The 26,985-nt window shown below is 57.1% G+C and overlaps 1 protein-coding gene and 1 long non-coding RNA gene across 6 annotated transcripts in view; both read right to left on the bottom strand.

Moving 5' to 3' along the window:
• Positions 1 to 26,112, bottom strand: part of SBNO2 (strawberry notch homolog 2) — a 46,544-nt gene extending 20,432 nt beyond the window's left edge. For 2 of the 5 annotated variants that reach the window (XM_084795474.1, XM_084795470.1), the window contains exons 1-4: positions 23,064 to 23,197; positions 9,084 to 9,254; positions 7,439 to 7,512; positions 5,683 to 5,779 (exon numbers count right to left, since the gene is read on the bottom strand). In XM_084795474.1, the coding sequence (XP_084651600.1) occupies positions 5,683 to 5,779; positions 7,439 to 7,512; positions 9,084 to 9,164 (252 nt within the window). In that variant the 5' untranslated portion in view covers positions 9,165 to 9,254; positions 23,064 to 23,197. Of the gene's footprint in view, positions 1 to 5,682; positions 5,780 to 7,438; positions 7,513 to 9,083; positions 9,255 to 12,513; positions 12,742 to 21,588; positions 21,739 to 23,063; positions 23,198 to 25,977 lie in introns of those variants that run through there. The other 3 variants (XM_084795472.1, XM_084795473.1, XM_084795471.1) reach the window with 3 other exon arrangements.
• On the bottom strand, positions 1,119 to 3,176 carry LOC311605226. Its single transcript, XR_014781845.1, has 2 exons — positions 2,650 to 3,176; positions 1,119 to 2,527 (listed from the first exon to the last, which is right to left on the bottom strand). It is a non-coding gene; the product is annotated as an uncharacterized lncRNA (long non-coding RNA).
• Positions 26,113 to 26,985: the final 873 nt, after the last annotated feature.

Raw genomic sequence — 26,985 nt, forward strand, 5'->3', positions numbered from 1 at the left:
AGCCAAGGGAGCTCTGGGAGCCAGGGACCCTGAGGATGCCAGCAGAAGAGGGAGCGTGTGTCACCCAAATATACAGGGCCAGGCTAGAGCACAAAGCCCAGGGTGGCCAGGAGTGAGTCAGAGCTGGCTGGAGGGCACGGATGGGTTGTGTGGCCACCAGCAGCACCCAGGCTGATCTTTGGAGTCCGTGGAGGCAGTGAGGTGGGTGTCCCTTGTCCCTTAGAGGGTCCTGAACCATCTGACCTTAGGTTAATTCTCTACTGTCTCCTGCCTTGGCTCCCCAGCCTCCTCTCCACCTGGCGAGGGACTGTGTGGTCAGGCTGAGAACAGGCATAGAGCTCCCTGAACCACAGCGAGGGGACAGAGGGCTGCTAGCCTAACATGGGGGCCCAGGGCAGAGAGGAAGAACCATCCTGGATGGTGGTCAGCAAGTCATCCCGGCTGCTGAAGTGACATGGTGGCTCGTGTGATCCCAGCACTCAGGAAGTTGAGGCAGGAGCCCTGTCATGAGGTCATGGACAGCTGGGCTACATCACAAAGTAAGCCAGGCCTGGTAGCACACATTTTTACACTCAGCACTTAGGAGACAGATCTCTGTGAGTTCGAGGCCAGCCTGATGTTCATAATGAGTCCAGGACAGCCAGGGCTACAGAGAGAGAGAGACCCTGTCTCAAAACAACAACCAAGAAAACAACCAGCCAAGCAGACAGAGAGAAAAGGAAAGAGAGCTCCTACAGGAGCTGGCGCGTGCTTGGTGGGTATGCACTGGCTCAGCCCACACAGAGCCCTGGGCTTCATCGCAGACACCACATAACTAGGCATGCAAGGTGGAGGCAGGAAGGTCAGGAATTCAAGGTCATCCTCAGCTACACAGTAAGTTCAGGGCTAGCCTGCACCACAAAAGACCCTACCTCAAAAAAGTGAAACAAGAGCTGGGTGTGGTGGCGCACACCTTTAATCCCAGCACTCAGGAAGCAGAGGCAGGTGGATCACTGTGGGATCGAGGCCAGCCAAAAAAAGACTACACAGAGAAACCCTGTCTCAAAAAAACAAACAAACAAACAAACAAACAAACAAAAAAGTGAAACAATTCAGTAAAAGAAGACACTTCTGCCAGGTGGTGGTGGAGCACGCCTTTAATCCCAGCACCTGAGAGGCAGAGGCAGACGGATCTCTGGGAGTTTGAGGCCAGCCTGGTCTACAGAGCTAGTTCCAGGACAGCCAGAGCAGTTACACAGAGAAACACTGTCTCAAAAAAACAACCAACCAACCAACCAACCAATAAATCAGCCAACCAAATAAATAAATAAAAAGACACTCCTGTCAGGATAGCCTATGCCTGGTCCCAGCTCCTAGCAACATAGTGTGAGGTCCCACAGGGTCAGAGTGAAAGCTCGCCCAACCACAGCTGTGCTACAGACACAAGGAGGCGCCCTGGCCCAGACAGGCTCAGGGGCACCTGGGATGATGGGAGTGGCCAAGGAGGGAGGCACTGCAGACCAGCTGCGCCACCAGGCCCCACAGCTGGGCGACAAGTTCTTAATGGCTTTGGCCTCAGTCCCCCTGCCCTGCCCTGCGGCTCCCAGTGCTGCGCATAGCCTGGGCCAGTGTGTGTGGATGTGAACATGCAGGGTCCCCGCAGCCCACAGCCCACCTCTCCACATGCGAAGGCGGCGGTGGCGGGCCATGTGGCTTCCTGTAATCTAGCGCCCCTCTCTGGCTCGACTATCCCTGATGCCGGTAAACTGCTGGGCAGGCAGCGGCCAGACCTCTGATCCCGGCGAGCATTTGCAGGGCAGTCGATTCGCTCGCCGGCCCCCGCCGCAGGGGGAGGCGGAGGCGGCACCGCTCCTTCCTGAGCGTGAGCTCATCTGGCTTCCCAGCAGCTGCCCAGTGAGTGTGTTACGGGACACGCAGCCTTGAAGAGAAGTGGGGGGCCTGGGGTGCAGGCCCACCTGTGCGCACAGGGCTCCTGGAGGCCACCCTCCCTGTACAGGGCTGGGAACGTGGGGTCTGTATGGCTCTGCATCCACAGAGAGCCTCAGGGAAGATGTGGGGCTTGGATGGGCACTGGGAACGCTGAGCAGCCCCAAGGAGGTCCCTCCCCCCAGATCTCCAGCATCCCTCACTCCCATCTGACCCAGACTTTGCCCCAGAGTGCTGTACCGCCCTCCTGAGGTAACAGCCAACTGTTTGTACACACCCCAACATGCACAGAACACAAAAGCTTTCACTGACAGCTTACAGCGGTCGCCTCCACCCCTGACCCACAGGGATAAGTCCCCATGGAAACTCTTGTCACCCAAACTGGTCAAATGGATAAACAAGTCCCTGCAGGAGACGAGGGGACAACACACGCGTGGAGCACTACTCAGCCATGAAGGTAATGACAGGCCACAGTGTTGAGAGCCTTCAAGACATCGTGAGAGACCCAGACGCAAACAGCCACACAATGTAGGACTCCAAACAGGAAATGTCCAGAGCAGGAGAATCCAGAGACAGGAAAAGGATTCTTGGGTGCTGGGGACTGAGGAGGGAGAGATGATAGTTCATGGGATGGGTGACATGGTAGCTTGGGAATCACATGATGTCTCAACTAAAAAAACTTAAGAATGGAGACACAAAACCAGGTGTCAAGGAGCCACGCACCTGCACGGCCCAGGTGGGCTATTCCCACAGGGGTCTGTGGAGCTGTTCCGGTCACCGAGCAGGGGTATGAGAGCCTTCTCCATGGTGCCTGGAGAAGGAAGGCTGAGCAGGGAGGCACTGGGCCCTTTCCTTGTAGAAGCGGGTGGTTGAGGGCTGGCACTGGCTGGAAAGGCAGGCAGGGCTCCAGGGGGACTGTCAGGCACTCAGGACGCTCTGTGGGAGCCTGAAGGGACCAGTGTGTGAGGTGGCACGTACACTCAGCAGCTGCTGGGGCCCATGAGGAGGCTGGGGACAGGAGCCCAAGCCAAAGACATCCAGAGGCCACCTCCAAGTTGCCATGAGCACAGCAGACGACACTTGGCTTCTTCTGTGTCTCTTTCTGCTTTGAGACAGGCTCTCGAGGCGCAGCCCAGGTCCACCTTAGACTCCATCTTCCTGCCTGGCTCGCTGAGCGTGAGGAGGCCGGGAGGTTTCCACAGGCTCTCTCCTCGCAGGGACAAGACACGTGCCTCTTCTCTCTTTTTGCTTCTGGGTCTAAGCGGAAGTGGGTTTTCCGTTCTGGCTCCTGGTCATACCGTGGTTGGGGACATAGCCACACAGCACAGAGGCTGAGCAAGGGTTGAGGTGTCTGCTTTTCTTGCCACAAAAATAAACTGTGGGAAACTGTGTCCTCAAGCCAGTGTGAATCCTTGCCACCTGCAAGGCAGAGACCACACCCAGGCGGGTGGGGCTGGCACACAGCGTCTCCAGCAGGTTCGCAGCCCCTCCTCCCTGCACAGAGCCTGCAGCAGGTAGCTCCAGGGCTCTCGCAGTGCTGAGGACCTAGGGAGATATCCCCAGCTCAGGGGCCTCCCTTAGGCCTTGTCCTTTCTGCCCTTGGCTTAGGTCTGGCGAAATGGAGGACGTGGAGGCAGGTGATGAGCTCAGGCCCCAGTGACAGTGATTTTAACAGAGTCCCCCTGGGTGCACCCTTCTGTGGACTGAACACAGGTATGAGGGTGGGCACCTCCACAGGCATCCTGGGGGCAGTGTGTGCAGGAGACATAAACAACAGGTGCTCAATAAGTGCTCACCCACTGGATGCAAGTGGCCAGTGAGAGGTAACAGCTAGCTACCATGTCACCAGATGTGTGGGGACAAACAGGGTTCATAGAGCAGCCCATGTGAGCACAGCTTGTCGGGGGAGCAGGGGCTCACCTCAGGGAATTTTGACCACAGGGAGCCAGGCAGGCATAGGTCTCTGGCACCAGAAGAGAGATGGAGACAGACAGACACAAAGACAGAGGGCAGGGACAGGGAGACACATACAGAGACGGAGCATGCCGGCTGACCTCGGTGGCCAGCTTTCCAGCTGCAGTCAACTAGCCCAAGCAGCCGGCCACACCTGTGGTGGTGATGGGGGTCTCTCGGCTGGACACACCCTAAACCTGGGCCACACCTCCCGGCAGCAGCCCACATAAAAGGGGGTGAAGGAGGAAACGGTGACTTTTGCCCGCTTGCCCTCGCTCTCGCTGGCGGGTTCATCTACCCTGCTGCTGAGGCATCCTTTGCTGGGGTTAGAACCCAATTCTTCAGGACTTCAACACAGACGCAAGACCAGCGGTTCCCTCCAGCCCGGCATCAGGACTGCAGAGACACCCAGCTTCGTGGACTGGGCAATTATGGAGACAAGCACCAGCGGGCTACCCAGACCCCAGACCGTTAGCCACTGCACTGAATGGCCACAGGTCGCTGTGTGTGATATGTCCTCCATCTTACACACGCATTCACCAGTTCTCTTCCTTTAGAGCCCTGACTAACACAGACAGACAGAGACACAGAGGCAAAGACAGAAAGACAGACGAGGGGCTGACAGGCATGGCTAGCTTCCTTGCTGTGGCTGAGCACAGACCTCTGGAATGGCTTGCTTGCATGAGTCCCTGGGTGGCAGTGTGGCAGGGCAGCCGGCCCGGTGTCCCACGGGTAATGGGATTCAAACTCTTTTCTACCGCACATGCTGCACAGGGCATGGATGCTTTGTGAGGGGCCTGTGGGGAGATGCTGAAGGAACCAGCCCCTCCCCCGAAGAACCCCCATTAAGGCCAAAGCATGTAAATTTCTGGAGAGTACAGCTTGACTCAAGGACAGTCAACTTGTATAGGGTCCAGCTTGAACCAAGGGCAGAGAGCGATATCACATCACTGTGGGGGGGGGGGGGGGGCAGGGACAGGAGAAACCTTGACGACACCAGCTTGACTCAAGGACAGCCAGTTTGTGTTACAGATTGTGTTTAAAAATTTCCACTACCGGGCTGGAGAGTTGGCTCAGAGGTTAAGATCACTGCCTGCTCTTACAAAGGTCCTGAGTTCAATTCCCAGCGACCACATGGTGGCTCACAACCATTTACAATGTGTCTGGTGCCCTCCTCTGTATACTTAATACATAAATTTAAAAAAAAAACTTTTTTAAAAAATTAAAAAATAAAAGTAAAAATTTCCACCACCCCAAAATTGTACTTACCCCTCCCCAACTAAGAAAGTCTCAATACTAAGTTTCTCTGCTACGTTCTGCTTCTGTAAAGGGTATAAAAGCCCATGCTTCTGCTCCTCGGGGTCTCCAGCTAGAAAGAGCTTGGCTGACCCTGTCGCGTCGGCTCAATAAATTCCTATGTGTTTGCACCGCATCTCAGTGGGGACTCCGGGAATAGACTAAAGATTTCCCTCCGGAGATCTGAGTCTTGCAATCCCTCCACAGTGCCCAATGCGAAGCGGGTCTGAGACCCCATGGTGGCCCGTGAGGACAATCTACCAGTGGGCCACAGGCCCTGGTAGCCCTCAGCCCTCCTCATAAAGCTCCCGGGCTATGGAAAAGTCACCTCTAGACACAAGGCCGAGGGAACTGCTGAAGGCCAGCGACAGACAACAGACCTCAACCCCAGGACGCCAAGACCAGTCTGGCTGGCTTGATCCTGTCTGCCCAGGGTGGCCTGATCAAGACTGGTGGCCACAGCAGCAGCTTGGAGCCCCGTGCGGTGGGAGCGAGGATGGCTGTTACCTGAGGGAAGTCGCTGCTGGGGACACTGGCTGTGGTGGGGTAGCTGGCTTCAGGGCAGGTCTGGTCACCGAGGAAAGGGCTGGAGCCCACGAACTGTCTGCAAGAACAAGTAAGGAAGGTGACTGTGGGGCCAGGCAACCCAGGACTCCTTCCGATCTGGAGAGCACAGCCACATGGCCTATGAGGCTCTGCCAGCCACGCGGGACAGTCACGGTCCAGCCCAGGCGCCTCAGACACACAGCTTAGAACATCTTGGGTCAGGCTGGAAGATGTCCACAATCTGTCCCCCCTACATGGTCCCTCAGGCTCTGCACCCCGACAAGACACACAAGCACGACCTGAGACCCTGGTCCCCTGCCTGGCTGTCTGTCTGTCTGTCTGTCTGTACCTGTCCCTGCTTCTCAGTGGCCAAGAAGAGCGAGGAGAAGGGTGTGGCCAGTCTTGTCATAGCTGCCTCTCTCCCACCTGAGTGGGAGGTGAGGAGGGCTGTGTTGACCATGGGGGTGGGCTCCAGGGAGCTCCGAAGTGGCCTCTCTGCGGCTTCTACCTCTTGCCTGGAGCATTGCCTAGATAGGCATGAAGGTGGTGCACCTGATGAGGGCTGAGTTCACAGGCTAAGTTCCAGAGCGCTGGGCAGCAGGCTCACTGCAGGTGAGGACCACACACACAACCTATGACCTCAGCACTGTACAGAGCAGAGACAGCCAAAGCGGGGAGCTCCAGGTCCAGTGAGAGATCAGGTCTCAAAATCCAAGGTCGGCCTGGCAGTGGGCTATGCCTTTAATCTCAGCACTTGGGAGGCAGAGGCAGGCGGATCTGTGTGAGTTCAAGGCCAGCCTGGTCTACAGAGTGAGCCCAGGACAACCAGAGTTACACAGAGAAACCCTGTCTCAAAAAAAAAAAAAAAAAGAAAAAGAAAAAGAAAAAAAAAAAGAAACAAAACTAAAACAACAACAACAACAAAAAACCCAAAGCCAAGGCATTTGGGGCTGGTGAGAGGGCTCAGTGGCTAGAGCACCCAGGTTCCCAGCACCCACATGGCAGCTCACAGCCATCTGTGACTCCAGCACCCTGTTCTGGGCTCCATGGAAGGCGCAGCATGTACAGACATACATGCAGACATATATGCGGTCAGAAAGCCCAGAAATGAGCAGGGTGTGACAGCTACCCTTTAACTCCAGCAGCTGGATGGCAGAGGCACATGGATCTCTGTGAGTTCCATGCCAGTCTGGTCTATACGGGGCCCTCTAGTCAGGGTTACAGAGCGTGTCCCTATCTCAAACAAACAAACAAACAAACAAACAAACGTAGTGAGGGACTGAGAAGACAGCCAACACTGACCTGCAGGCGCACACCCCCCTCCCCCGGCGGCCTTTCAAGCATCTCTTCAAATTCTCAGAAGCTGTGAGGGCATCTGCTTGAGTTTTTCGCACAAGGTGCACGCCCTGGGCAAACTCCTCCTAAGCCTTCAGAAGCCAGGACTCTCTGGGTGCCCTGGAGTCCTCCTCGGCAGCCTCTGACATTTTAAACCCAGCCGATGAGATGCAAGAGCTCAGCCAGCACACGCTCTGCAGACCCTGGGGCCCTCAGGCTGGCTCTGGCCCCACAGAGGTGGGGTGAGCCTCCAGGCTGGCTCTGGCCACGCAGAGGTGGGGTGAGGCCCCCAGGCTGGCTCTGGCCCCGCATAGGTGGGGTGAGGCCCCCAGGCTGGCTCTGGCCATGCAAAGGTGGGGTGAGGCCCCACTGCAACACTTACTGGTTTTCACTGGAGAAGGTGGGATAGGTCGCCGGTGAGAACGGGCTCCACCAAGGACAGTGCAGGAGTGGATTCTGAAACACAGGGGCATCCAGGGTGGCAGGAGGAAAGCAGGCCCAGTGTGCCCAAGGCGGGGGTCGGAGAACCACTGCTTCTGCCAGCCTCTCAGCCAAGGAAGGTTTCCAAGAAGGCAGAGGGAGTGAACTGTGGGTGTATGGCCCCTAGAGGCTGACTATGTCCCCTTCCAACAAGAGCCCTGGAGGCTGTGCTTGGCCCTAGGGGCTGGGTATGTACATGGCTTGGTGACAGAGCCCTGCTGAGAATCCCCAGTGAGGGGCTTGGGAGTGGATCAGGCTGTGGGTGTGGCTCCCAGCTCTGAGGGAAAGCTGAGGCTCCCCCACAGCCTCTTCAGCAGCAGCATTCCTGTCCCTAATGGGCATCCCTGGAATGCCACCTTAAAACAGACACACCCTGGTGGTCTCAGCTCAACCCACTGGGAGCCCACCATGCCCAGTGCTGTCCCCAAAACCCTGTTCCAGAATCACACCACCAGGATGGAAGGAGGAGGAGAAGGAGGGCGCTATTTATAGCAGAGGAAATTGGACTCTCTCCAAAGGCCTGACAATAGGGAAATAATTAAGTAAATTATGGGCTGTGGATGAAGGAACAGTGGGTGGGGAACACAGAGAGCCAAGCCGAAGACAGGAGCAGGGTATGGCCTTGTCGCCGCTGGCCGCAGGTACTGGATGCCAGCCAGGGTTCCTGAGCTGCCAGTGACATTCTGGGTATCAGTAGCTGTTGCTTCTGCCACCCCAAAGGATCTGGAAGCTCCATCAACGACACTTCCTCTTTGTGTGCCACCACAGGAGCGACGGTGGCACAGCTAGGCATGGTGTAGGCACTGGGTCAGCACCACCTACCTAGCCAGCTCAGTGTCTCAGAGGGAACTTCCTGTCCCCACCTGTGTCCCCTGAGGCTATGCTATGGCACAACTGTGGCTTACCCTCGGTCTGTCTGACCACCCACCCTTCCTGTGTCTTAGAACAGTGTGGGTGTCCTGCATTCTCAGGGCCTGGGACAGCATGAGGGTCAGACAGAGGAAAGGTAACAACAGAGGGTAAGAGCCCTTGCCAGGAATCCTAGCACTCGGGGACCTGAGGCAGGAGGACTGTATGAGTTCCAGGCCAGCTTGGCTTACAGAGTGAGACTCTGTCTCAAAGGACCCAAAAGCTGGAGCTGGGCTCAGTTTGCAGCATGAGAGCCCTGGGCCCCATTGCTACCACTACACACAAGGGGCGTGGTGGCGCGTGCCTGTCACCTGTGTCTTAGTAGGTGGAGCTGGCAGCTCAAGATCACCTTCCTAGACATACAAACTAAGAGGCCAGCCGGTTAGTTACCCGGAACCCAGCCTCAAAAAACAAACAAACACCAACAATAAAGCAAACAAGAGCCCCTCCACAGCTAACTGTGGGCAAGAAACTTGAGGGGAGGGTGCTGCAGGCCAAGATCAAAGCCAATCCGCTTCCTCACTCAGGGACAGAATCATGTCCAGGGGAGCTGGGATCAGGGGTCTGTGGAGGGGCCCTAAGGCTGTCACGGCCACGCTTGTCCCCTGGGTGGTTCCGAGTTCAAGGACAAGGCTCACCTGTAGCTGGATGCCACCTCCGGGAGGCGGGAGCTCATGCGGAGGGAAGTCCCCATCCATGCTGGGCTCCACTGCCAGCATCAGGCAACAGCAGGGCCCGCGACCCTCAGGTGGCGGCTATCTGGCCTTCTCACTCTGTGGTGCTGGCAGCAGCAGGTGCGATGTCATGGCCTGTGGTGGGAGAGGAGGACATCCTGAAAGGACTGTGAAGGCTAAGGCTCGGACTCCTGTCCCTCCCACTGGGCAGGTGTCAGGCACAGGTGTGGCTTCTGCCCACAGGATCCAGCCACTAATGCACAGCACAGCCTGAGGCTGTGACCCCCCACAGGGAGAGTCACCCAGACCCAGAGCCTCGCAGAAGCCCCAGGTACCTCAGAAGAACCCCAGAAGTTCCCCCGGGTGTGGCCCAGGAAAGTGCTGCCCCCAGGTCTGTGGCATAGACCTAAGCACCCTGAGGTCCCCAAGCTTCCCACCAGCGTAGAGCAGAGCCCCCAGACCAGGCCGGAGGCGGGTGGAACTCAGGCAGGAAGGAGAGAGGGCTGCCACCAGCCAGGGCCTGGAGCATAGCTGGGCCTTCCAGTAACTGCCCACAGCCCAGGCCACAAGCAGCAGGCAGTGGCTTGTGTAACCCAGCCAGGGGCTGGCGGCAGGAGGGAGGGAGGGGGAGGGGCCCAGCGGTCTTGCTCCCTACTAGTCCCAGTCAAAGGCCCAGACCTGTGAGAGCCTGGTCACAACTGGATGGTGCTCCAAGACACCCATGGTGGATGGGGACAGTGCGATCTGGGGGACTGGCTGTCTTCATATTTTGGGGTGAACTGGGGATGTGGCTCAGTGACGAACATCTGCCTAGGCAGGTGTGGTCCTGGGTGCTGCAGGAACCTGTCACCACAGCACCTGGGTAGCCGAGGCCTGAGACACAGAGTGTGACAGCTGCCACTTGGCTGTTCGCAGGCACAGGGGAAGCCTGCGTTTGTCCCCAGCACCCCATAAACAAGCTGTGGTGTCGCACAGCTGTTGTCTCGGCACTAGGGACGTAGAGGCAGGAGAATCGGGAGATCAAGGTCATCCTGGGCAACACAGGAAGTTAGAGGCTAGCCTGAGCTACAGGAGCTCACCCCTGAGAAACAAGACCAGGAGCCCGAGAACGGCCTGTAAGGTAAGAAGGCTGCTGTGCGGACGTTGGGTCCCCAGATCCCGCAGCACAAGCTGGCCGCGACCACACTTATAGCCCAGGAGTGACTGCAACAGACACAACCAAACAGCGGCGACCTGTTTGTTGACAGAGACTCTGTCTCAAGGGACTTGGTGGTAGAGTGCTGGCCCCACATATACAAGTGCTGTGCACAACTGTCATCCCAGCACCAGGGAGCTTGACGTAGGAATTTGAGGATCAGCCTGGCCTCCGTGAAACAAACAAAAACAAAAACAAAAAAATTGGGAGGGGGGTGTTGAGACAGGGTTTCTCTGTGTAGCCTTGGCTGTCCTGGACTCACAGAGCTTCGTCTGCCTCTGCCTCCCCGAGTGCTGGGACTACAGGCATGCGCCACCCACCTGGCTTTGTGAAACCATGTTTAGAGAGTTATTTTAATTACATATGTATGAGTGTTGCCTGCACATGTCTGTGTACCACGCATGTGTCTGGTGCCCATAGAAGCCAGAGAGGGCATTGGATCCCCTGGAACTGGAGTTACAGACAGTTGTGAGCTGTTGTGTAGGTGCTGGAAACTGAACTTGGGTCATCTGCAAAAGCAGACTGTGCTCCTAACCCTGAGCCATGCCCCAGCTTGAGACACTGCTTTGTTTAATTTACCTTTATCTTATGTGCACTGGTGTATGTCTGTGAGGGTGTCAGATCTTAAAAGTTACAGATAGGTGTGAGCTGCCATGTGGGTGCTAGGATTTGAACCCAGGTCCTATGGAAGAGCAGTCAATGCCCTTAACTACTGAGCCATATTTCCAGCCCCTTGGTTTGATTTTTTTGAGACAGGGTTTCCCTGTGTAACCTGGCTGTCCTGGACTCGCTCTGTAGACCAGGCTGGCCTAGAAGTTAAGAGATCCACCTGCCTCTGCCTCTGCCTCCTGAGTGCTGGGATTAAAGGCATGCGCCATCAGGGACAGCGGTCGGCTTCCGCAGCCTGAGCAGTAGGAGCTACGCACAGGAGAGTTAGCATTTGAGCTCTAGTGACCTTCACTGGCCCCTCTGACCTGGGGTAGGGGTGAGGACAACACGGGTACCTGCCAAGGCAGCCACTGGGCAGCCTAAATTGTAGAGGAAGGAGCCAGGCCCTCATAGCACAGGCAAGCCAGCAACAGAGCAAAGCCGTAAAACAAGACCCAAAGCAAAAGTCCACACAAACTCTGCGTGAAAATCCAGAATATGGCACCATCCTCCATCCACACAGGCCAAGGTCCACTGACAACACGATGGACACATGCTGTGTACCATGCCATACACCAGAGTATTACAGAGCTGTGGCCAGGAGCAGGGCTCAGGCACACTGCACAGGGTGGAGGAACACTGGGGACACAAGAGACCACAGTGGGGGACACAGGCCGGTGACCTGAGTGACAAGAGCAAAGACCTGACTCCTGCAGGCTGTCCTGTCACCTGCACACACACCCCTCCTGGCGTGTGCCTGCACGCACAGCCTCCAAGTACTGGGATTAAAGGCTGTGCCATCATGCCCAGCTGGGTCACCTGGGCTCACGGAAGTTGTCCCCTTGATTCCCACATTCGCAAGTACACACACACACACACACACACACACACACACACACACACACACACACACACACAGTGCCTGGGAGCCCAAGGGCACAGACGCCCCCTCCGGCTGGCAGCCCTTGTGTTTCCTGTTAGCTGTGTGTCTCATGACAGGAGACAGACTCCACACAGTGATGGGCCATCTGCAGGAGCACCTGGCTTCCTTGGGCAACCAAGTCTCACAGAGTTGTAACAAGGGAGATTACAGCCAAGCAGGGTTCTAGAAAAATGGAGGACGGCAAGACAGAAGGCAGAAAAAACACCGACCCCGACCCCCCCCCCAGAAGACATTGGCAACTCAAACCTGCCTTGTTCCCCATTTCTGAGCCTGACTCCGGACCCTCTGCACAGGGGGAGAATGTGGGGGTCCCGTGACTTTGGGCCCTGGCCAGCTGAGGCTCCTGCCTAGAACAGGAGGGCTTCAAGGAGGCGGACCAGGTCCCCGAGCTGTGCTCAGGAGCTGCAGGCAGCCCAACACTCAGGAAGCTGAGCTGAGGCAAGAGATTTCCCCAAGCTTAGTCTACCTTCAGATAAAGACTCTTGCACCAACAGAAACAAACCAACACACACACACACACACAGATAATGCGGCTGGGGCTGAGTGTGAAAAGCCCGGCCAGCACACACGAAGTTCTGGGTCTGACCACAGTAGTGGTACATACTTACCTTTTGTTTTTGGAGACAGGGTTTCTCTGTGTAGCCCTGGCTGTCCTGGAACTCCATCTGGAGACCAGCCTGGCCTTGAACTCAGTCTGCCTCTGCCTCAGGAGTGCTGGGACTAAAGGTGTGCCCCACCACACCCTTCCACACATGTCTGTCATTCCAGCAGTAGGATCAAGAATTCAGGCAGGGGGAGGGGCATGTGAGGCACGTCTGACACACCTGGGATCCCAGCACTTGGGAGGCAGAGGCAGGCAGATCTCTTTGAGGTTGAAGCCAGCCTGGTCTACAAAGCAAGTCTAAGACAGCCAGGGCTACACAGAGAAACCCTGTCTGGAAAAACCAAAATAATAATTAATTAATTAGATTAAAATAAGTAAATCTAAGAAATTGTAATAAAAACAGGAGGCAGACAGGCGTGGTATGGAGGCACACATCTTTAATCCCAGCCCAGGCAGAGGCAGGTGGATAGCAGTGAATCTGGCCAGCCTGGTCTATACAGTGAGTTCCAGGACGTCCAGGACTACACAGAGAAACCCTGTCTCAAAAAACCTAAATTAAAAAAAAAAAAAAAAAAAAAATATATATATATATATATATATATATATCAGTAATGAGCTGGGTGCAGTGGCGCATGCCTGTAATCTCAGCCTGGTCTACAGAGTAAGTCCAGAACAGCCAAGGCTACACAGAGAAACCCTGTGTCAAAAAACTAAAATAAATTAAATAAAGACACATGTATACACACACACACGTGCTGATAATCTGAAAAGCTTTAAAGCTTGTGCGGCATGTACAGAGCCCAGGGCTTATTCCCAGGTACCACACAAAACTAAACCACAGCTTCATCAGTACACTTGGGGATCTGGGTGCCAGAGCCCTGGTTCATCCACACCCAGGGTTTCAGTCAGAGTGCCCAGAACACTGTGCACGTGGGCAGGGGGCGGGGTGGGGCGGGGCGGGGTGCAGCGGGGCGCAGCCCACACTGAAGCCCCAGGAGCAGCAAGCAGGACCACACCTGTGAGACACCAGTCACCTGACCATCTCCAAAACCAGGCTCCTCTGGTGACAGGGAAATAAGTAATGAGCAAAGCCATGAGTGCACAGAGAGCCTCTGGACCCATGCTGTGATCTCGAAACAGAAAGTTCCAGGATCAATGGCCTGGCACTGAGACCGGGTGGCTCCTGCTGTTGCTTTTGAATGCCCAGGGTCTCGTGGGAAGCAGGGCTTTGCTCGTGTTGGGGGAATGCTCTGCTGAGCCCCAGCCTGAACCCACCAGAACCAGCACCAAGATCCTACAGAGCAGGTGGCAGACGGGGGCTTCGAGGACACACACAAGTTATGTGAGCATGGCAGGGAGGGGGGAGGAGCACGGAAGGCTGTATATCCCCATACACCACTCTTCAAGAGGACTGGAGAGATGGCTCAAAGGGTAAAAGCACTGGCTGCTCTTCCAGAGGTCCTGAGTTCAATTCCCAGCAACCACATAGTGGCTCACAGCCATCTATAATGAGATCTGGTGCCTTCTTCTGACCTGCGGTGTACATGCAAACATATACATAATAATAAGTAAACATAATAATAAACATATACATAACAATAAATCTTAAAAAAAAAAAAGAGCCCACAGAACAAGCGCACGGCAGCCCACCAATGTGCTCAGTCTTTACATCCTACCCTAGGCTGCCCATGCTCTCAGGGACAGTTAACCTGGGAGTTTCTCATAAGCCACAGACTTGACCTTGGACCCAAGGGTAAGAACAGCAGGGCCTTCCTTTCCTGGGGCCTGGGGCCTGGCCTCCCCCGCTGTGACTGCTAGAAGCAACGGGGGGGTGGGGGTGGGGGTGGGGGGGGTGCTGAGCTTTGTCTCCACATGGGGGTGGGGAGGGGCCAGAGAAGGCAGGGCTGGTGCCTGTGGCTACAGGACCCGGTGTCTGGCCAGGGTCCCCATCTTACAGCCAGGGCTTCTGTGGGAGCGGGGCAGGGTCTGAATACAGGGTCTGTTTCCCTGCCTCAGGAAGCAGATCCCAGCCATGGCTCAGAAAGTAAAGGTGCTTGTCACCAAGCCGGGTGACCTGAGTTAGATCCCCAGGACTCGCATGACTCCCACAAACTGTCCTGGGCCCTCCCTCTACATGCATGCTGTGGTGAACCGCCCCCACACACACCAAAAATAAATCAATGTAACAAATAATTTGCGTGGTCAGAAATGGAGCCCAACAGCCCTTCACCTCGACTGGAGGGACCCCCCAGAGGTGGGGTGCACAGGCAGGCTCCAGCCAAGCGCCTTATTTGTAGGCAGGGTCTTTGAAGACACAATGGGCGATACGGAGACGGACCCACAAGCAGTTTAGGTGACACTCCCAGCATGTGACACTGAGGCATCAAGGCCTCAGCTTCAGGACTCTGTTCCTACAGCTTCAAACGACCCAGGTAGGAAGGCTCTGTGCCCTGGGGAGCCCTGACCTGCGAGGACCGGAGAGCCTCAGCGTGCCGGGAGCAGCCTAGCCCGGGCTGTGACCTTCGGCTTCCAGAGTTCCCTGGAGGTCCCTAGAACACAACAGCGCGGTGCCAATGGCAGGCAGAGGCCACCGCCAGCATGACCCCAGGTCCCACAGCCACGGGCACAGGGTGTCACAGCAGGCTGGTCGGGGGAGACTCACGTGTGTATGGGGACAGGGTGCCTGGGCAGTAGCGGGGGTCGTGGGGGGCGAGGTCTGGATGTGGCCTGTACCTCAAGTTCCAGCTCTGACCCCTCAGCCCAGTGCCCCTCCAATCTCATGTGATCCCCTCAGGAAAAAGTGTTGGGGTGTCAGGCAGTGGTGGCGCACGCCTCTAATTCCAGCACTCGGGACACAGAGGCAGGTGGATCTCTGTGAGTCCAAAGCCAGCCTGGTCTACAAAGTGAGTCCAGGACAGGCAAGGCTACACAGAGAAACTCTGTCTCGAAAAAACAAAACAAAAAAAAGAAAAAAAAAAAAGAAAAGAAAGAAAACCAAACAAAAAAAGTGTGCAGGCTTGCTACACTCAGGTCCTGGGGGGTCACATGGCCACCACAGCCCTCCCCCACAGTTACTCAAGAGGTGACAATGTGGGGGCTCAGCACAGTACCCTCTTTTCCAATGGAATGCCCCACTTTCACCATCCAGGGCCTTTGAGGGACAGCGAGAGACAGGAGGGAACGTCAGCAGCAGGCCTGCCAGAGGCAGGGAGGTGCCGGGGAGAGGTCTGAACTGCCCTCCTGGTCTGGCCGGACAGAGGCCTTATCCACAAGACTAGGTGCTGTGAGGAGGTGGCAGCTGTGTGCTCGGGTGGGACTGGGGGCACGCAGGCTAAAGAATGTCCATGCCGGGAACATCTAAGGTGTCCTGGGCCTGGAGGGCAGCATGTGGTGACCCTGCCTCTCAGGAGAAGATATGGGGGTACAGAGGGGTGGGATTAGAGGGCCCTAGTCTAACCCACTGCTGGAGGGCTACAGACACAGCCAAGCTGGGGGCAACTTAACTGGTCACCATAAGGCTGGAGGACAGCCCAGGAGGGGACAGTGAGGAGAGGAGACTGCCTTGCTGCTGTCACTCCTCCGGCCTGACCCAGGGAGTGCAAGCAGAAGTGAGGCCAGTAGGGCTGAAGCACAGGAGGCAAGGGGAAGGCTGGGGACACAGCTGCTAGGACCCCTCACCCTCACAGCCAAGGCGGGACACCTGCTAAGGTGCAGTACTTTGTTGTTTGGGCCCCGGTCCCACCTACTGCAAACTCATCATCCTCCTGCCTCAGCCTCCAAGCCCTGGGATGGCAAGTGTACATCTCCAGTGTCCTGCGGATGCTGTGAGCGCCAGGTGGAGAAGCTCATCTGAGGAGCAAACTCTAGACACCAGGCCCCACAGGCCACCAGAGCTGGGACAATCGCCAGCAGTGACTATGCGGAGGAGACTCAGCCCTGACCACAGGATCAACTGGCTTTTCAGAGCCCAAGGGCTGTCGGGCCGTGGTGGCGCACGCCTTTAATCCCAGCACTCGGGAGGCAGAGGCTGTGAGTTCGAGGCCAGCCTGGTCTACAAAAGCGAGTCCAGGAGAGCCAAGGCTACACATAGAAACCTTGCCTCGAAAAATCTAAAAAAAAAAAAAAAAAAAACCAGAGCCCAAGGGCCCTCAACACCCTCTCCCAGTGGCAGAGGGAGGCGGATGCTCTACAAAGCCAGGCACACAGACATGTGGGGAGGACACACAGCCTCAGGACCTGCCCTGTGCCCGGCTTTGGGGTACACAGCCATCCATATCACCTAGAGCCCCAGCCCCAGGAAGTACCCATTTGAGTCTCATGCTTAAGTGGTTTTTTGTTTTTGTTTTGTTTTGTTTTTTGAGAGCGGGTTTCTCTGTGTAGCCTTGGCTGTCCTAGATTCACACTGTAGACCAGGCTGGCCTTGAACTCAGAGATCCGCCTCCTCTGCCTCCCAAATGCTGGGATTAAAGTCATGTGCCACCACACCCAGCTGCTTGTGTGGTCTTTGAGTGACTTTCTCCGATGAGGTAAAGGTCTTCTGGGTCCCAGATCCTCCTCTCCCAAGCAGGTGTAAAGCCAGCTTCCCCTTGAGCCTGACGTCCTTCCTGGGCCTTTGGAACTAACATGGCCATGGAGGTCTATGGTCAGCATGGACAGACACCTGTACCAACCCACGTTTGCTGCCGTCCCCATCTGAAGTTCAGTGTCCCCTGGAGAACTCTGTGGTGGCTGGGGCTGGCCATCACTGGGCCATGGTGGCTCTGGTGGCCACCACCGTCCTTGTGATCTGTTGGTCTAGTCTCGGTGCCACACCACCACAGGGGAAGGTCATCAGATGCGCAGGAGAGTGGAGGCTAGCTCTTGCTAGGGACTGGGCCATGGGCCCAGGAACACAGTGCCCCTATGTGTATGAGGCCCCATGCTCCACGCTACTGACTAGCTGGCTTGACTGACATTGCTGCCCAAGGCACACCATTTCTTTATCTACTACAGTGAGAATTCGGGTCAAGCCTCCAGATGGGGGCCCACACGGTCGGCTGCAGGCTGGAGGGGACGGGACTTGGATCCCGAGGCCGCTTGCAGGCCTCCATTCCACAGGCGGCAGGGGGGGAGTCTGCTATGGACATGGCCATGACAGTTTGGCCCTCAACTTACCATACCAGATTTCTGTGGTGGAGGAAACAGGAGCCCGGGCTGTGGGCATCATGGCTGGCAAGCACGCTGCCCATGGAGCTATAGCCCAGGACTCTTAGCAAAACCTTAGAGTGACAGTCCTGACCAAGGAAGACAGCGCCACAGGGCTGGCTACTCTGCTGGCTCTCTAGGCCACCCCGAGGATCCCTTCATGCCCTGCAGCTGAGACTCTGGAGGGGCCAGCAGGGCACAGTGTCAGATGCTGGGGTGTCTGCGGTCCCACAACTCTGGGGCTCTTTCCCCAGCTCTGCCCTCCAGGGGAGGGAGCAGGTGGGCGGGGCATGCTGGCGAGGTCCCAGCATGGCGGGAGGGGGCAGGAGGAAGGAATGTGGCCCTGGGTATCCAGGCAGGCTGGTTTTTCAGGGAAAGCCCTGGATCAGAGTTTGGGGGTGGCAGTCCCTCACTATCATAAGTGGGTGACACAGAATGTCACACCCAGCCCCCAATGCTGGATGCTGCCATATTCCCACAAAGCCAGACTAGAAATGCCAACTCTGGGACACTTCTAATGCCATCCCTGAGTCCCCAACCTCTGCCTCAGAATCTGAGAGGCCGTCTCCCTGTGCTCCAGGACATCTGTGCCCAGGTGACCCCAATAGGTTTTCTCAGCTGGCCTCTAGCCAGGCTCAGACATGATTCCCCTGCCCAGAACACAGGGGCTTAGACACCCCAAAGCCCAGTACTTGGGATACGCACAGAGCTCTTATTACCCCAACCCAGAATATTCTGTTTGCTCTCCCAAATGTGTTCTCTCTCTCTCTCTCTCTCTCTCTCTCTCTCTCTCTCTGGCTTTGGCTTTTTTGAGACAAGGTTTCTCTGTGTAGCCCTGGCTGTCCTGGAACTCACTTTGTAGACCAGACTGGCCTCGAACCCAGAGACCCGCCTGCCTCTGCCTTCTGAGTGCCGGGATTACAGGTGTGCACCACCACACCCAGCTAGTCTGGCTTCTCTTAACCATTTGTACCAGCACCTGGCCCCTCTGGTCCCTGCCAGGCATAGCAGACTCCCAGAGCATCCACTTCCCAGGACGAGGGCACGGGAACCACACTGCCTAGAGAGGCAAGGCTGGCCTTGGTTTACCTGATATCTAGAGGGCTTCGGATGGTTGGAGAGCAGCTGGGGTAGGTGGCTGCCCTTCTGGTGTCAGGGCTCCTCTATGTATAGGGCATGGACTTTCTCTCTGACCCATTGGCACGACTGGCACTCACCCCACCCCTGTCATGATGAGTCATGGCTGCCCTCCTGGGACCCTCCACCTGTCCTGTGTCTGCAGCCTTTGACCTGCCCCGCTCCCACCCCTGTCATGGGTGGGTGGACTTCCGGGAAAGGTAAATGACAAGCTTTCCTCCAGGATCTGTGCTGTCACTTCACTTTCGAAATGTGGCGGTAGGACCTTGCCCCATCCTAGCCGCCGCCCCTTTCGGTTTCACTCTGTGCTGGATTTCCACTGAGGACAGGACCCAGCCAGTCTGGATGAGCGGACGTCCAAGTCTGCTTATCTCAGACCAGCAGCACATGAATGTGGGCGGGGAAGGTCGGGAGGCAGCAGCCTACCAGTGCACCCTGGGGACCCAGCAGGGTCCTCCCATGAGGCAGCAGGGTCTGGGGACAGAAGACAGGGTAAAGGGTGACCATCCGCCTGAGAACAAGCGAGACCGGGGCAGCTCAGAAGCTACCTAGGAGTACTGTGTGTGACCCACTGTCCAGCTCCTATCTGGTCAGGTGGCCACATGGGAGCCCAGTCAATGTCTTCCCGGCACATAGGCTATCTCTGCTGTCCCCAGACCCTCAGCACATGACCTGGTCCTAGTGGGCTCGCACATCAGGGACGTCCTTCTGCCCTTTAACAACGCAGGTCCAATGAATGTGGCCACACAGGGGCCACTGCTGGGTGCACGAGGCCAGGACAACAGCTGACAGCAGTGTGGCCTCTGCTCAGCTCGGCACACAGCCCCTTCACGGACACCCGGGCCCCACCATGGCATCCGTGTCTGGCTCCTGGAAGCCGCCTTCTGAAGACAGAGCTGAGCTGTGGCCATGTGGGTCAGTGTGCCTGCCTTCCTCCAAGAGGCCCAGATCGAGGCTTTCCGCCAATCTCCAGTGTCCCTGATGTGAGCTGGCCAGGGGCCAGACCTATGGCCCATTCTCGACCCTGCAGTGGCACCCATGGGCTTCTGAGGCACACAAGCTGCCCTGCTCTGGGAAACAACGCCACGGTCAAGCTCATCTGCGGTTTTCTGGGGGTTTAGTATATCCTAAGTCGTACAAAGAGCTCCAGAACGTTCTGTCACCCCCAAAGGAAGGCCTGCCCACACAGCAGTCACCTCATCCCACCTCCGTGCGGCAGCCCTAACCCTCCTCCTCTCTCTGGAGTTCTCCTATCACAGAGAATGTGGCCTTCTGTGTCTGTGGTTCTGAGCACGATGTCCTTGGGGTCCCTCCTCACTGTCCTGAGCACACAGTGCCCACAGCACAAACACCAAAGTCTTGGCTACAGCCCTGGCTCTGCTATCCTCGGCACCACAGCCAAAAGAGGTGCCACCTCTCCCCAGGAGGAAGCAGGGTAACCAGAGGGGTGGTGGCCGCTGTCAGCAAGGGTCCTGGAGGAAGTCGGCTCCTCGCCCCAAGCCCCTGCAGACTACAACTTGGTGCTCCTGGCAGGGGGCCACCCTCCCAGCCGGGGGTGTGCAGGACCCAGGCCAGGGGTGACCTGGGTGACCTTGTCCACAGGCTGACCCCTCACTGTCTATTTTAACAGAGGACCCTGAGTTATGAAAGAAGTGATGGAGCTGCAGGCTGTACACAATCAACAGCACACATGGGAACACATGGGAGAGGGCACTCAGCACGCAAACGCACACACACACACAGCACAGACTTGACTGCGTTCAACGAAATCCAGTGTACCACACAGACAGACACAGCCCTGGGGCCATGCTGGTGATGTGAGACCAGGCCCCTCCTTCACCCCACTCAAACCTCCCCACTTTCCTAATTTCAGATTATGTCACACGCATCTTTAGCAGGGAAGCAGCCAATCTCACCCTCCGGGGGCCTGGAGGCGGCAGCAGGGACAGGCGCCTCTTTATTCTGTCTCTGGGTCAGCGCTTCCTGCTGGCCTACTCTTGGGGCCCTGGGGTATGAAGCCAAGGCTGTGCAGGCAGGCGTGTGAGCTGCAGTGTGTTAACACGGGCCAGGTGCAAGCTCTCAGTGCCTCAGTTTCCCCGTTAGGCACCTGCACCCACATCTACCCAGGGCTGCCCACACTACAGAGCCCAGAGACGCTGCTGCCTCTGGTGAGGCCAGGCTGCCCACCGCTTCGCACACAGTACTCCTAGGTAGCTTCCGAGCTGCCCGAGTCTGGCTCGCCCCAGCCTCTCCCGGAAGGTGGGACAGGGCAGAAGTCGGCCAGGATCGGCTGAGGATCACCGAGATGCCTCCTAACTGCCGTCACACCCAGGCCTTGGTTGGCCAGTCCCTGCCTTCATCGCCCCCCAACTGGAAGGAGGCTCAGCACCCACCTCCAGGAGCCAACCACTGGGAAAATGCGGAGCTGGGCCCAAGGGCCACGGGAGAGTGGGGAGGGCAGGCCTCCTAAGGACAGACCCCAGCCACTCACCGCAGAAGCAGCTCCCTAGCAGGGGCAATCTGAAAACTGTAGCAGGCCCTGCCTCCTGCATCTGAGTTTTGAGTTAAGGACATCTGTGCAGCCGCCAGGTTACGCCCTGTCCCTTCAAACGTCCCCAGCCCCAGACAGCAGAGCTCTATGCCCAGCCAGTCTCGATTGTCCCAGGTTCCCGGCGACGCTTCATGTCACCGGAGTTCACTGGGGTCCAGGCTCAGCTCAGCACCTCAGGACCCCACATCACCACATTGAAAAACTCACCAGTCACCAAACTGCCGGCAATCGTGCCACCCCGAAGGCCAGGCACCCTGCTCGGTTACCACGCGCGGGTACAGGAGCTGGCACCAGACAGCCAAGGCAGGAAGGCCGCTCCCGAGCAGGCGGGACTCAGGCATTCCGGGAAGCAGAGCTGGGGGATGTCCCAGCCACTTGACACACTCATGCCTTCTTTTTTTTTTTTTTTTTAACTTTTCAGAGTGTTAATCATGACATCCAGGGAGACACCCTGCGATCCCCTTACCACCAGGCTAGTCCAGCTGTGTCCCCCCCACTGCAACTTGAGGTGGTGACACCCACCCTCCTCTCTTATCTCCCTGGAGTCTTGGCTTTGGTGTCACCCTTAGCACACTTCCCCCCAACCCAAACAAGAAGCACAGGACGTGGGGGGCGGCTGGGGGCGGCGGCGGTGACTGCCATGCGTTCAGGGAACCCATTCAGGAGGTTCCTCATGGATGGCCAGGGATCCCGGGAACCCCCAGGGCTGAGGCGAACAAAGATACCCCCAGGGGGCTCCAGGGTCAAAAATAACACGGGACTGGAGTTGAGAGAAAAACAACAGAAAAGAAAGGTTAGAGGTCACAACTTAGGCTGGGGTGAAGGGATCATGGCATCATGGCACAGGTTGGGGGTTGGAGTTCCCTGCCAGCACCTGGGTCAAGGACGGGAGCGACAGGGAAGGCAGCGGTCAAGGGTCTCATGGAACCAGCAGAGTCTCAGCAGAGGGCAGGGCCTGGGTGCATTAGGAGAATGGGGTCCCCAGCGTGAGGTTAAAGTTCAGGGGTAGAAAAAGGAAGTTGGTTGGGACCGAGTTCAAAGCCGACTGTCGCCGGTCCGAGGTGCAGGAAGGAGTCAGGGGTACCTCCCAGGGCCCAAGACAAGGGTCAAGGCTAGGAGTGACAAGGGAGGAAGTGTTCTCATCATCAGAGGCAAGAATCCAGGTCCACCAAGAGGACAGGGGCCACAGGAAATTGGGGTCAGTGTCAAAGGACAGTGGGGGGGGTGGGGGGTAGGGGGTGGGGGGTGGGTCGCAACAGGAGTCAGGATTCCCAGGGAGAAGGGTCAGAGCGGGAGTGGGAGGTCCACAGGGGATGGCGGAGTTAAGGTCGACACGGGGAACGGCCAAGGGGCTTGCTGGCTGGGGGCGGGGTCAGGGGTCGTGTCAGAGGGCGGGGTCAGGGGTCGCAGCTGGACATGGGGGTCAGCACTCCTGGGGCAAGACGCGGTCTGAGGTCGACGCGGAGGTCCGGGTCACAGTTCAGAGAGAGAGCGAGGGATGGGGCGACCAGGGGTCGCGACTGGGGGCAGGGTCAGGGGGTCGCGGGTCAGAGGTCGCGGCGCGCTCGCTCCCGTCCTGCAGCCCCAGACCACCCACGAGAACCCCGGAACCTGGGCCTGACCGCGTGTGTCGCGTGGGGGTCGCGGATGGGTCACGGCGGAGTCTCGGGCCGGCGCCTCACCTCAGACCTGGTCGCGGAGCCCGCGGCGCCTCAGTTTCCCGGAGCCCCACAGCGGCCGCCGCTCACTTCCGGGTTCTGGGCGCCATCTTGGCGGCGGCGCGCACTTCCGCTCTTGCGGGCGGGGCGGGGCTTGCTGGGCCTGGGGCGGGGCCTGGGTGCTGCAGAGAGCCGAACCCCTTCCCTGCCTCTTGTCTCTTTCCTCTTGTCCCTTCCCCCTGTCCCTCCCCGGCCTTGCTTTGGGTTGTATGAGCCTCAGTTTCCCCCTTGAGGCCTTTGCGCTTTGCACATGCCCAGGAGTCCTGGCCTGGCACACTTGCAACCTCAGACCCCACCAACCTCTTAACGCCCTGGAAATCTCCAGCTCCCTTAGAACCATCTAGAAGCCCTTTCCTTTTTCTTTCTTGGACAAAAGCCTCGCTATGTAGCCTTGGCTGGCCTAGAACTCACAAAGATCCGCCAGTCTCTATGGCACAAGTGCTGATGTTAAAAGCATAAACGATCGCGCCTGGGCCAACCCCTTTCTCACCCCCACCATAGCTGTAAGTCATTTGTCTCTTCTCAATACAGACCCTAGGGCGTTGACCTCAGTAGGGGTAAAGCCAGTTCAGCCATCATCGCCTTTCCCAGCTGGGAATTCAGACCCAGAGCTACCACCATTCAGAAGCCTCCAATGTCCTGTGAACCCTGAGATTAGATTTGCCAGTAAATAAATAATTCTGCCAGGTGTGCTGGCACACGCCTTTAGTCCCAACACTCGAGAGGCAGAGGCAGGCGGATCGGTGTGGGTTCGAGGCCAGCCTGGTCTACAGAGTGAGTTCCAGAACAGCCAAGGATACACAGAGAAACCTTGTCTTGAAAAACAAACAACAGCAGCAGCCTGGGATAGAGGGGTTGGGGGGGGGATGGCTCAGTGCTTACCTTGCAAGTATGAGAACTTAGGCTCTATTCCCAGCACCCACATAAAAACCAGGATGTGCTGGCCCGTGTTCCCCGCCCCCCCCCCCATGCTCTTCCCCCCCTTCCCCCCCCCACCCCACCCCCCGCAGAGGCAGGAGGATCCATCCCAAGAGCTCTCTAGCCTGACAGTCTAGCCTAGTGGGCACGTTCCAGGCCAGTAAGGGACCATGTCTGTCTCAGTATTTAAGTCTGAAGCCTAGCCTGCATTCAGTCACACACATGTGGGACCCACAGGGAGGCCTGAGTCCCACACCCATGACTCCAGCCCCCGCTCACCTTAGTCCTCAGACAGGGACTAGCACCATCTGCCTTTCTTAGGGGGAAAATGTAGGCAGCAGTCAGTCCCAAAGTTAGCCCAGGTCACCTAAGGAAAGGTGACTTTTGGTAGTGACCTCTGCCACGTCCACCACAGGAAGCCAGGAGGTCACTATGGGTAATCTTGTCTCGAATGGGGGCAGTTTGCCCAGGCCAGGGTGTAGCCAAGCCTGAAGGAATCCGCCAAGCTGGGGATGGCTAGGGAATTAGTCAGATTTGGGGATTTCCAAGGAATCCCAGGAGTCAGCCTCAGAGAGCAACGGGGACCTGGCTCTAAGTTCATGGTCCAATTTTAAGTGCAGCACCATGGACTTGCTGTGTGACCCCAGGGAAGTGAGCCTGGTCCTCTGAGCCTTTCTTCTCCTACCTTTCTTCCTGTTTGTTTTTTGTTTTTATGTTTTGTTTTGTTTTCTGAGACAGGGTTTCTCTGTGTAGCCTTGGCTGTCCCTAGACTCACTTTGTAGACCAGGCTGACATCAAACTCACAGCAATCCTCCTGCCTCTGCCTCCCGAGTGCTGGGATTAATGACGCGCGCCACCACGCCCGGCTCATCTCCTACCTTTAAATGAATGAGTACATAGAAACAGAGCTAAATGCTGGGTCGTTCACTCGACTACATTGACCAAGTGTCACCTCTTCTGATTTGAGGAGGGTCTCATGCACTCCAGCCAGCCCCAAACTCAAAACAGAGGACCTTGGACTCCTGATCCTCCTGCCTCCACCTTCCAAGTGCTGGGGGTGACAGGCATGAAACCCGCGGCACCAGAGATAGAGCCCGGGGTCTCAGACGCCGCTGCGAATGCTACCATCAGAGCCCATGCCTGTTTTCAGTTTAAAATTTGTACCTATGCCCCCAGGCATGGTGGCGCACTCCTGCAATCCCAGCAGTCAAGAGGCAGAGGCAGGCAGATTTCTGGGAGTTCGAGGCCAACCTGGTCTACAGATCGAGTTCCAGGACAGCCAAGGCTTACACAGGGGAACCCTGTCTCAAAAAAACAGAAAAAAAGAAAATTGTGTGTGTGTTGTGGGGGCAGCTAAAATTTAGGGATGAAGGTCAGGGCTCTAGGCAAGCATTCTGAACAGCTGTGCCCAGCCCATGTCATTATTTCAAAGGACAGGAGGCCCTGCCAGTCAATGCTGAGGACATCCTTGTGCCCTCAGCTCCTCATACTGGAGGGCACGCCTATCAGATTCCCAGGCCTGGGCAGGTAGGCACCCAGCAGCAGGTGAGCCTGTCTGGCCCAGAGGGCAGGGACTGAGGGACTCACTTCCTGTTTCCCCACAATCTGGAAAGTCCCGGTGTTCCCAGGCTGCCACCAGGCCTCTCCTCCCTCATAGTCCCTGTGGCCACTTCTGTTTTCTGTGCCCACTTCCCCTGGTGGGGCCCCCCAGTCTGGCACCGCCACATCTTTGCCCTCTCCACCCCGGCCGCCCTTCCAGCTCCCTTTCTCAGGCTCTAGCTGGCCTTCCCTCAGTGCAAAGGGGGACACTGAGGCAGGAGGAGCTGCAGAAGGTTGTATCTGCCCCTCTACTTCCTCCCTCTCCTCCCCAAACTTTGTCTCTGTTTCCCCACACAGCCCCCCTCCCCAACAGGCAGCACCACGCAGTGCCGGCAGCAGCCTCCTCCACCGCCTGACCTACCTGCACCAGCCAGCTTCTTGGTGTCCCCTGGGTGTCCACAGGACACTGTCCCCCCAGACCTGGGGCCCCCCAGGGCACACAGCCAGATCCTGCTAGGCCCCTGTTAGGGCTGCATTCTGTGCCAAGGCTTCGGGGGAAATGTAAACCTGCCTGACGGGTTTGAGATCCACCCAGCCCAGGCCTTCCTCCTCTTTAGGGAGAGGCCACTGGGACACCTGGGACACCCCCTGCCGCTGCCACTCATCCACACAGACCCTCCCCTTTGTTCCCAGTGGGTCCTGAGGCTGGGGAGCTGAAGGCTGGACACTGCCGGAAGAACAACGCGACTGGTACCAAAAGGAGCAAAGCACAGGGTGTGTGGACAAGGGGGAGGCCCAGGGCTAGACCATGGGGGTCACTGGGGAGCTGGGGCAACAAGGGGGCATGAAAGGTTGCAGACCAGGGGTACGGTACAGCCAGGGCCGAACAGAAGTCAGTCGGAGCTAGGCATGGTGGCAGAGTAAGTGCTGTGCTATCCTGGGACCCCAGAGAGGAGGCTGGGACATTGTGAACTCAGCCAGCCTAGACAATTCAATGACATGTGTTCTCAAAAAGAAAGCAGAGTGGGCCGGGCGTGGTGGCACACGCCTTTGATCCCAGCACTTGGGAGGCAGAGGCAGGTGGATTGCTGTGAGTTCGAGGCCAGCCTGGTCTATAAAGCGAGCCCAGGACAGCCAGGGCTACACAGAGGAACCCTGTCTCGAGAAACCAAAAAAAAAAAAAAAAAAAAAAAAAAGAGAGAGAGAGAGAGAAAGAAAAAAAGAAAAAAGAAAGCAGAGTGGGTAAGAGACGACTCAGGGGCTAAAGGCGCTGGCTGCAGAGGACCCAGCTCCCCACACCACATGGTGCCTCACAGCGACCTAGAATTCCGGTCCCGAAGACTCCGACGCCCTCTCCTGGTCTCCTCCTACACTCCCTGGTGTACAGACAGACATGCAGGAAAATACTCATACACATGTGGGTCTGGCA

Source organism: Acomys minous, assembly GCF_964271855.1.
Source record: "Acomys minous genome assembly, chromosome: 9".
Taxonomy (NCBI): Eukaryota; Metazoa; Chordata; class Mammalia; order Rodentia; family Muridae; genus Acomys; species Acomys minous.